General features: G+C 38.9%; 1 protein-coding gene across 1 annotated transcript; it reads left to right on the top strand.

Moving 5' to 3' along the window:
- Nucleotides 1-741: 741 nt before the first annotated feature.
- On the top strand, nt 742-10,927 carry LOC105917648 (adhesion G-protein coupled receptor G5). The gene is made up of 9 exons (XM_021310616.2): nt 742-849; nt 965-1,010; nt 1,160-1,251; nt 2,471-2,586; nt 6,917-7,185; nt 7,258-7,354; nt 7,619-7,748; nt 8,549-8,705; nt 10,471-10,927. The coding sequence occupies exons 1-9, from the start codon at nt 787-789 to the stop codon at nt 10,569-10,571; spliced, it is 1,071 nt and encodes a 356-aa protein (XP_021166291.2). The 5' UTR covers nt 742-786; the 3' UTR covers nt 10,572-10,927.
- The last annotated feature ends 594 nt before the right edge of the window (nt 10,928-11,521 follow it).

The raw sequence follows: 11,521 nt of genomic DNA, 5'->3' as shown, positions 1-11,521 counted from the left end.
ACCCAAAATTCAGAGCATCAGAAAATTATATTGTATAAAAATTAAATATTAAAAACTCATGGTTTTACATACTGACTAACCAATTAAACAAACCAGAACACAGTCACTAGCACCAACCACAAGGAAGTGAAGCCACAAAGGTCCTTGCCAAAGAAGGTAATGGTTTAGTCTTGCAAGTAATATTGAGGAAGTGTATACCTATTAGCTGCATGGTTAATGAAGCGCATAAAGCTCTGTGAGGCCCTTATTAAACCACTCTTTAAATAAGCAAAGACTGGTTACCATGGGCAGGTGAAAATATTTGCTTGTTTCTGTTAAAGAGCAGATTTGTCCAACATAATTTTACAGAACTGGCTGGTCTCAATAGGCTGCTTTGTTCTCAGCAAACACATGCAAAACTTATGCAGTTCACTTTGGGTAGAGCCAATGAAACAAAGGCATTCATGGCAGAGAGGACAAAACCACATCTTCCCATACACTGAACATCTCATTGTGATGTGCTAAATTAATTACATTTAAATATGTATACTTAAATATTACTAGTACTATTTTCTGATAGTAATGAGAATACTCAGATTACAAATGTACTGAGTACAGTAAAGGACTCCTGTTTGGTCTGTTACAGCTTAGAAATATTATTTGAACATAAGCTAATACCTGTGTTGGAAAATCTTTCAAATCTATGAACTGAGTGTTTTTATGTTGCAGGTCACTTATGAAGATTCAATGGGTCTTGTTAATTTCAGTCTGTATGAGCATAGGCTCATCAGCATCAGTGTCCATGGAATGGAAGTATCAGGACTTAATGAATCAATCAAGATTACATTGAATATTACTACAGGCATTAATGTAAGCACGCTTTCTCTTTCTCTAAATTGCAACTACTGTAAACCTCTGTATAATCCACAAAATGTATAGATGAAAATAAGTGACAGTCTGAAACAGGAATGTTGTTGTATCACAGGAAAGCCAGAAACCTGTGTGTGTCTACCTAAATACCACAGGAAATAGTGAGTATAAGACATATGTCACAATCAGCAAAATTAAATTTTACAATTTCCTTTCTCAATAGTTTACTGTGGTGTTATGATGATTTGCTGTAGCCTAAATATGACACATCACAAACATAACAGGCCTTCCTGTGTCTTTGATTTACCAGATACCAGAGTAAAGGAATGTGACAACACGGAATATAATAAGACTCACATCACCTGTTTCTCTAATCATCTCACGTACTTTGGTGTGCTTCTGGTAAGAATGGCCTTTTGTTTAAGATGGATTTCTTCAGCAGAATAAAAAATTATTTGTAATGCTTTGTAATTATGGACCAACGTGCAGAAACAGGCTCAGAAGCACCGTGAGTTACTCGAAGTCTTTTCATTTTTCTTCTGCAAGATACAAAATTGGAGTGGAGAAAGGAGTCTAACAAAAACCCATAGACAAAGGCAAACTGAGGGCTTAAATAATGAAGAAAACAGGTGCAAATTATGAGCAAAATAAAAAGAACAAGATCAGTTAATTAACCGGTGGCTCTGGCAGAGGGACAAGAACGAACAGGTGCAGACAGGGAGGAGGAAACTGAAGCCGTCTTCCTTGAGCGCTCCATCGTTTTGTTGCAAAATGTGCTGCGCAGCAATCTAAACTGGATCACTTCATGTATCCAGACAGCCCTGCACCCCTCCGCACTAGAATTTAAGCTGAAAAAACTCAGAAACTGTCATTGAACGCATTGAGTGTTTTTTAGTATTTTTTGTAACTTCACCAAGCACATTTTGCAATACAATGAAAAACATTATTTTCTCAGATAGAGATTTTTCTCTGTCTTTTCCATTTCTGCTCTGCCAACTTGTTCCTCCTTTTCCCGTGGCAAGTCACATATCTGAAAAAAATTCCATTTTATATATAGGTTATAGATGTATCACTCTCATTGAGCATTACTGATTGGGACCTGAATTAAATGGTGAGCTAATATATCATGCACATGATGCATTAGTGTACTTTGGAGATATGCACCTTATGCGAAAGAACACATGACATTCAACGTTTATTCATTCCTGCATTTGAGCAAAAGTGTTCTACACCGAGGTCCTCTGTAGGCTCACTCAGCCTTCATGTTTGAATCCAGAAACAAGTCAAAAATCCTCAAGTCAAAAGGATTTTTGGGAAGAAATTATTGACAAATGCATTGCATAAGTTAAAGATTTCAAATCAACAAGATAAAAAGAAGCAACTGTGTTGCACTTCTAAAGGTTGGAATTTGTGCTCTACTTACTTTGGCTGTATAAAGCTTCTCATACTGCACAGGCAAGTTTCAAATGATCCCAAAATAAGCATACAAGCCAAGTTGATGTCAATAGTTGTACTTGCTAAGTAAAAATAATTTGAGTTCTGAAATTTAAGAATTGGTAATATGTCATAAAGTAATAATGATTTAGATCGACCACAGAATGTTAGTATACTTTCTTCACAGGTGTCTGCAGACCTCTCACCTAAAGACCAGGAGATCCTGTTCTACATTACCTTTATTGGGTGTGGTATCTCACTTTTGGCTCTGGTCCTCACTGTTTTGCTTTTCATTACAAAAAGGTACTGTGTTCTTCCATGATAGAAGGCATTCCGATCAGCACTCGCATCCCTTTATTCTTTCTGTGTATCTGTCTGTTTGTCTTCTGGTAGCTGCCCTTTCCTAAAACCTGCTGCTTATTTTCTTAAAATCACAATGCAAATGCTATCTCCATTTCTAATTTATTCATCAGTTCTTCCTTCTATCCTCCACTTTATATGACCTCATTTTTTTTATCACTGTACGACAATGAAACTGGTTTTAAATTTCTCACTTAAAGTCAACTCAAGTCAAGTTTATTTGTATAGAACATTCAAATAAGTATTATTATATAATACAGTAACAAATACTAAATTGTATCAGGTGAAAACATCAATACACATCAAATATGTTGGTCAATGGTCCTGTTATTATGGGCCAAAAGCAACTCTAAAGGAGAAGTTCGGTCAAAATCAGAATTCAAACTGCTGAAAGTACTCTAAAGTACTTCTTGATTCTGAGATCCACCAACTCAGAAATACATGCATTAGGGACCATATTTTCAAAAAATGTGGCATTAAGATCGTGATTGCGCCGTTAAAACTTTTTTTAAAGACATAAAATTGTCCCTCGGCGACCGCTAGGCTGAAAATCCACAATTGGGTCACACGGTACGATGACGTAGTTCGTAGGCGTAGCTCAGGCTACGCTACATAGAATACAATGGAGTACACAACAAGTTCAGGAGGCGATTCACAAAGTGATGATTTTAACACGAATGACAGCGCAAGCGTCTGTTACGACTCGGATAAGTCTGACAAAAACATTTTAGGAGAATAAACGACATGGGTTGCTGGTGTATAACTGGAATCGGTGCTCATAATCGCGGTCATGGCTGACAGTTCGGATGTAAACACGGAAACAACTCGTGGAAGCCCGATTGCCTGGCATCGTTTATGACGGCTGTAATCCGCCAAAACAGCACATAAAAGAAAAAGATGTACATTCAGCACAAACCACAGTGTCTCAGCATTATGTGTTCCCGGAATTTTACTTAATAATCCAGACGTGAGCGCTCTGAGAGCGGACGCGCAGTTATCTGTTGCGCCGTGGCGCTCATATTGTTGGGGGGTGGGGTGGGGGGGGGTATTTCCGAACAGAAAGGGCTGTAGGTCTATCCCCACCACGCCTCAGGGTTCTGCGGGGTAGCAGCGCCATGCTGAGAGGTAGTGTGGATAACGCGTCACTGCACAGCAGGCTGTTGTGACGACAGCGAGATTTCTCCGCTCCACTGCGTGATGAGTGAGAACATCCAGAGATCTCGGTGGGCTCTGATTGAGCCCAGAGAAGCTCTGATTGAGTGCATCAAGATCCCTGGACTCAGGCTGGATTGGGTAAAACACTCCGCTCAGGACTCGTGAGGCAACGGTACGTCTGAAATAAAGGTTTAGGGGCTACCGGCTACTTGGCGATTCCATTCAGCGAGGATTTTCTCACCTCCAGTGTTGTGCGTAATTCAGTTTGTGTTTTGTGTTATTTTAAACGCCAAGATAATCTGTCTTTTTCCAACTTTTGTCACTTAAGCCTGACAAATAAAAGTAAGACACCAAACACAGTATTCCAACACGCAGCATGTATTTATGATTTTCCATTGCTGAAATAAGAGGATGGAAACTGGCTGATAGCAGGGCACAAAAATTAAGACTTCCTGAAAAGACGAGAGTGTAGACTTCCTGGTAAATCCCGTTGTAATGTAAAATATGACAGATTACTGGATTACGGAAATTTCTAATATTCTATATGCTATCACACATACATTTTTTTGAGAATTTGGAAACAGTTGCTCTTTATTTCCCAAAGTTATGGGAGGAGGAGAGGAGAGAATGGATATTTCAGCTGCCTAAAGACAGCGTTTATTTATTTTTATTTTACAATTTTGTAAACAACAGCTGCCGATTAAACTGAATGTTACAATCTTGACATGATTATATGAGTTGTTTTACCGAGAAACTGATCAGAAGCACCGTGAAACCCCGCCTGTTCCCCGACACAGAGGGGAACAGATTTTCACAGGGGAGCTGTATTTCGCACAACACCGGGACTTTTTGGGTTCGGAAATGTGTGTAAAGAGACATTATCCATGTTGGTATTTGACCAACCATAAGCCACACACTTTTTAGCCATGTTTAATCCGTCTATTTGTGTTTGAGAAAGTGAGTTTGCAACCAGGAAGTATCTTGTTACCATGTCAACAGATCAACGCTTGCCTACGAATTATGTCATCGTTCATGCAACATTTTTTTATGAGCCTTAAGCTAAAAAGCCACTTTTTCATCGAATTTTTTATTTATTTATTTTTTCCTTGGGTCATGACAATATGTGAACTTTCCAACATATATCAACTTGTATGATCTCAGAATCAAGAAGTACTTTAAATATAAAATTAAAAAATATAAAATGATTACATACTGTTCAATAAATAATATGTTTTTTTAAATAAGAGTAATTTTCATTTGAATATGTTTTTATGAAGGCATCCATCTTGGTGAAGAACAGTACTGCTACCTCCCACTTTGTGACATCAGGGTGCGGGATCGGCTGTCAAGCGAGTCCCAATGCCCTATCTGTCCCCTTCTAAATAAATACCCGTTTTCATGCCGACATTTGTTTTTTTTACATCTTAAACAAAGAGGCATGGTATTAAGCATTTAAGACATAAAAAGACAACAAATAAGCATTAAAGTACGGTTTATAGGTTGGGTTCTGCAATAAACCTCATCTTTAGAACCAATCTCTGCTCAAAATGATGATCTGCACCACCTAATCTACTTTCAGCAGTTATCATCAGTTATTGCAACTGATGTAAACTGCAGAAAATACGAGCCCATTGGCTCCTTCTGAGTTTACTCTCTGCTCCTGTTAGGATGAGCCCCAGTGCATCATGAGGCGGAGGGATATTTACTTAGTTTAGAGCCCAAACAAGTGACTACACTTTCAGAAACAAGCTCAAAAAACTGCAACCCCACAACTCATGAAATTTACAAGTGACTTTAGAAAAAATAAGACCAAAGTCGCAAGTGGGCTTCGCAACGGTGAGCATTCTTTCAGGCCTGTATTAAGACAATGTAGTGCCCCTGGGCAATATACCTCAAAGCACCCCCCCCCACCCCCCCTTACCCGTGCTGTCCTCCAGTCAAAAACATCAGACATAATCAAGGGGATTTCTGTAATGTAATTTACTATTTACTAACTTACACAACTACATGAAGGCATATGAGCAGTGAGCAATATTCAAATATCTCATTTTAAAATGTTGAAATCAAAAAAATCTTGATTTATTTATCATTTATTATTATTGTGACATCAGTGTTCACAAAACGAGTAATGCATGGTCTTTCAACAATTTCAAGTATATAATATAACAATTTATGAAAAATATATTTTTAAAGCATGTGTCATGTGGTGCCCCCCCATGGTTGGTGCCCCTGGGCACTGGCCCACTGGCCCTTATGGATAATCCAGCCCTGATTCTTTCCAAGTGTGTCGTATCAATCCGTCCCTCTGGTCGGGTAAACAAATGTCCCGGCAAATTCTACATTATAAAAAAAAAAACCTACCAAAAATCCTCCCTCTTGTGTCATCTTGAAGACATTCTTCTTCGAAATGTTGGCTACAGATGACGTTTTTTTCTCTGGCCAGAAGTTCGATGGCAAATCCTCCCTCTTCAAGTAGGCAATCCAACGATGAACCCGTGGTGGATCATGAATCGGAAAGGTGAAAAAACTAATGTTTTTTTCATTTTTACCCAATGTATTGGAACATCCAACGGTTATGCATGTGGGCATTGTTTCTTCAACAATAGCTCTCGCGAATTTCAATGGTGAAGTCCTCTCGAAGTTCAAAATAATTGTTGTTGATCGCAGCTGTGTACAACAGTTCCTATTGAATTAGCTTGTAGAGCGCAGTGTCTTACCGCGACATTACGTCACAGGATGTGATGTCAGGCAGCCATTTTTGCCCAAATATGGAGATAAATTGCCGCCCCAATACACAATTTATGCTTTTTATTTTCTTATTGATTAACGCTATATTCATTAAATCACCACAAACATATTCGTTTTAGGTATAGCTAATGATCCACTGATTTTTCCTTGTTGACCGGACTTCCCCTTTAAAGGAAATCAGTGTTTCGGCTGATTTGCAGTTTTCTGGACATTTGTTCCAGATTTGTGGCACAAAGAAGCTGAATGGTGCTTCTCCATGTTTGGTTCTGGTTCTGGGTATGCAGAGTAGACCACAACCACAAGATCTGTGTGATGTGGAGGGTTGATACAGCAACAAATTAATACTGAGGTTATGTTCTGTGTCTGACAGAAAACTCAGAGGGGATGATTCCAAGAAGATCCACATCAGCCTTGCAGTTTCCCTGATCCTCCTAAATGTCCACTTCCTCCCCAGCCAGGCAGTGGCGGAGACGTCCTCCAATGAGCTGTGTTTTTATATGGCTCTTCTTCTTCATTACTCCCTATTGACCTCTTTCACCTGGATGGCCCTGGAGGGCTTCCATATCTATCTTCTCCTGGTCAAAGTCTTCAACATCTATGTGAGGAGATACCTGTTCAAACTCAGTGTGGTGGGATGGGGTGAGTGGATTTATCAGTCTGGAATTTAAGTTTCCGCAGCCTTAAATTAAGGAAGCAGTTGTTGTGTTTCAGGTCTTCCAGCAGTCATTGTATCATTGATGGTGATCATTGACAAAGACCTGTATGGCCGTACCCCTGTGGTCTCATCAAGACCTAATGAGACTACAATGTAAGGACAGAAAGGACACGTCTGAAAATGTCCATTAAAATCTAATCCAACCCTTGAATTTGTTGGAATAGTAACTATGCTTTATGTACTTTTGTGTTTATTTATAGGTTTTACCAGAGTATGTAGAAAAATAAGAAATGCATATACTAGTAAACTTTTCTGAAATTTATCACCATCCATGTGTTGCACATAAGTGCAGATTTCATGTTTAATTTCTTCTATCACATGATGATAACTTGCTGTCTGTGCTTCCTTGCTGTGTAGATGCTACATAACTGATGAAACAGCAAAAATGGTGACCACAATGGGAGTGTTTGGCTTGGTGTTCCTCTTTAATGTGATCATGTTTGGAGTGATAGTCAAATGGTTTGTGGATAACACTTTCAGCAAACAGGTAATTTTTGCATAATACCAGTACAATACTGTAAATCTTTTAATAATTTTTTTGTTGTTGTTGTTTTTCAAATATCAAGCAATGCTCATTTAATTGTAATCCTCAACAATCTAACACCATTGAGACTGAACTTGGCTACTGTGTTCTGACCCATTTACAACAGATGAATGAAGTGATGAAGTGGTGACACATTATTGCAGACTGACATTCGAGAGAAATTATGTTTAACTCGATAAAAACCTTTAAAAGTTTAAAAGCAATATGCAGTCAAGGTAGAAAAATGTCAAAGTAAAACAAAAACTAACCAAATGGGAAGGTATAGTGGCTGAGCGGTACTTCATGCAAGTGGTTTTATGCTGCCAGTTTTGTTTATATCTCTGCCAAGATAGAAGTAAAAGGCAAAAACCAACTGGAGTCTTCTATATGCAAACTAACACCTCCTAACATCTTTTCTTGCTTCTTTTTCGCTTTTATTTCAAAGGAGTATTGGAATAGAGAAGCAATAACATGACATTGTCACCTTTGCAATAAAGATTGATCATGCAAAGACCCCTGAGTACATGCAGATCAAATGTGCTAAGTACTTCTAAAGGGATTTTATGCTTCAGACTCCACCACATCAGTCATTAAGATTTCATAACTGATCTAGTTATGTTCTTTATTGTCACAACTATATTTTGGAGAATCTGCTCGATTGTGCCTTGCCTTCCTGATATTATGTCTCTGCTGTTGGATGGATGGATTTTTACTTTTTGTATTGACTACAACTTGCGGTTTGTTTCCCCTGTTTGGCGAATCAGGACGGACGGAAAAAGTGTAATGTGGCCCTAAGAGAGGTTCTAACGCTGCTGGTTCTCATGGTTCTGCTGGGCCTCTCCTGGGGACTGATCTTCTTCTCACTGTTCAAGTTGCCTGCTCCTGGCCTCTACGCCTTCTGCATTCTGAACAGTCTGCAAGGTTTGATCAACTTGTTGCTGTTTAAAACAATGCCTTTATTCTGTTGTAAACGGTAAATGGTAATTGGCTTATACTTGTATAGCGCTTTAAGTACCCCAAAGTGCTTTACACTACAGTCAGTCATTCACCCATTCACACACACATTCACACTACGATGGTGGTGAACTGTGATAATAGCCACAGCTGCCCTGGGGCAGACTGACAGAAGCAAGGCTGTGGTGGTTCGACAAGTAAAAGGCTACATGTGCACTTTAAAGGAGAAGTGCGGTCAAAATTAGAATTCAAATATAAAATTATTACATACTGTTCAATAAATGATAAGCTTTTTTTAATTAAGAGTAATTTTCATTTGAAGGTCCTTCAAATGAAAATTACAGTACTGTTCTTGGTGAAGAACAGTACTGCCACCTCCCAGTTTGTGACGTCACGTCGCGGTAACGGCTGTCGAGCAAGTCCCAATGCCCTATCTGTCCCCTTGTAAATAAATACCCGTTTTATTAGCAAAATATTTTTTTAACCCCTTAAACAAAGATAGACACGGCATTAAGCATTTAAATTCAAATTAATACTAATTTTACATTTTAAAGACATAAAAAGACAACAAATTAGCATTAAAGTACGGTTCATGGGTTGTGTTCTCCAATGTTATAAGATGACTATAAAACTCATCTTTAGAACCAATCTCTGCTCAAAATGGTGATCAGCACCGCCTAATCTACTTCCAGCAGTTATCATCAGTTATTGCAACCATAAACTGCAGAAAATACAGGCAGAGCTGCTCCTTCTGAGTTTACTCGGCTCCTGTCAGGATGAGCTGCAGCGTGTTATCAGGCGGAGGGATATTTCGGCGTCACTTAGTTTAGAGCCCAAACAATCGACTTCACTTTCAGAAATAAGCCCAAAAAAACTCGCAACCCACAACTCATGAAATTTACAAGTGACTTTAGCAAAATTAAGACCAAAGTCGCATAAAATAAGTGGGCTTCGCAACAGTGAGCATACTTTTCAAGTGTGTCGTATCCCTCCGCCGCTCTGGTCGATAAACCAATATTACCGCAAATTCTACAACATAAAATCATAAAATCATAAAATCCTCGCTCACATGTCATCTTGAAGACATTCATATTCGAAAATGTTGGCTACAGACGACATGTTTTCTCTCTGGCCAGAAGCACGATGGCAAATCCTCTCTCTTCAAGTTAGTATTCCAACAAAACAGCCCATGGTGGATGATGAATCGGGAAGGTGAAAAAGACTAATGTTTTTTCACTGGAAATCCGAAATAATTGTTTCTGATCGCAGCTGTGTACAACAGCTCCTGTTGAGTTTCCTTGTAAAGCGCAGGGAACTGCCCTCGGCTCTCCGCGATTCTACGTCACAGGATGTGATGTCAGGCGACCATCATTGCCCATATTTGGGCAATAATGGCCGCCCCCATACACAGTGATCCAGACACAATTTGTGCTTTTTATTTTCTTATTGATTAACGCTAAATAATTAAATAACCACAAATGTATTAGTTTTAGTTATAGCTAATGATCCCCTGATTTTTCCTTGTTGACCGGACTTCCCAATTAAAAGAAGTAGTGTTCAAAGTATGTATGACTGTTTTAACCTTTATAGGCACGTAAGCAAGATGTTTATCTGAGGCCGCTTTAGAGTAAAACAGTCTATTTTGAATAAATGTTAAATCTTGTACTCTGTCCTTCACTTCTGTATTCTGTACCTGGACATTTTGAACCATTTGTAATCTTTTGTTTTGCAGGCTTTGTCATCTTCGTTTACTTTGTGTTGCATTTGGGGAAGTCCAAAGCCTCTGCTGCTGCATTTAACACTGAAACGCAGATTTGTAGCATCAAGAACTGAACCCAACAGTCCATTCTCAGCCAGAAGGACAGTGGAGGGAAAAGTTTTTTCCCCTTTGTGAATTATTTTTGTTTTATTTTTGTCATAACAAAATGTTGCAGATTGTCAAATAAATTCAAATATTAGAGTACAACAACACAAATAATGAAATGCAGCATATCAATTAAAGTGTTATGAAGAGAAAGAAAATGTAAACTGTGTGTTCAATTATATTTGGCATAAAAATAACACAAATATACAATTAGTAAAATATGATGGGGATAGTGTTGTAGCCTATGGCTATTTTCTTGTCTCCTGACCTGGAAGACTTGCTGAGATAAATGGAACCATGGATGAACCATCTTCTGTTGACTAAAACATCCTGAAGGACAATGCCCGGCCATCTATTTAGAAGCAGGACAGTGATGCAAAACAAACCAACAAGTCTACCTCTGGATGATGAAAAAAAAACACTATGGAGAGACCTGGTCAATGTCCTGATGCAGTAGTTCAAATATATGGCAGAATTAAAACAAATCTGCAAAGATTTGCCTGTCATAGGCAGTTAATTCAAGTGCTTATGGTTGGGCAACATCTTTTCCTGCACAAGAAGTTGTGTTTTCTCAACACTCCTCTCTGTGCGCAAATGACTGCATCTGTGAAACTTCTGAAGTTTGCGAATGATACTACTCTCATTGGTCTAATCCAGCTCAATGATGAGTTTGCATACCAACCAGAAGGGCATTGGCTTGACCACCTGTCCGGTCAGAACTACCTGGAGCTAAACCCCCTTAAGAATGAAGATGATGGTGGACTTCTGGAGAATACCCTCCACACTGCCTCTCTTCACCATCCTTATAAACACTGTCCACTGTAGATCACTTCCGGTTCCTAGGAACCACCATTTCTAAGGACCTGAGATTTTCCTCAAATACACACTCTTTGGAAGAAGGCCAAGCAAGAGACTAGAC

Source organism: Fundulus heteroclitus, chromosome 4 (assembly GCF_011125445.2).
Source record: "Fundulus heteroclitus isolate FHET01 chromosome 4, MU-UCD_Fhet_4.1, whole genome shotgun sequence".
NCBI lineage: Eukaryota > Metazoa > Chordata > Actinopteri > Cyprinodontiformes > Fundulidae > Fundulus > Fundulus heteroclitus.
The sequence above is the reverse complement of the archived record's forward strand: the minus strand, read 5'-3'. Positions and strand labels throughout refer to the sequence as shown.

Bases quoted from the DNA above. Each gene is read 5' to 3' on its own strand.
- LOC105917648 (XM_021310616.2), top strand. From the start codon at position 787: ATGGAAGTATCAGGACTTAATGAATCAATCAAGATTACATTGAATATT. The intron at 1,011-1,159 runs GTGAGTATAAGA...TTGATTTACCAG, and splicing joins CCTAAATACCACAGGAAATA to ATACCAGAGTAAAGGAATGT. The intron at 7,355-7,618 runs GTAAGGACAGAA...CTTGCTGTGTAG, and splicing joins AGACCTAATGAGACTACAAT to ATGCTACATAACTGATGAAA.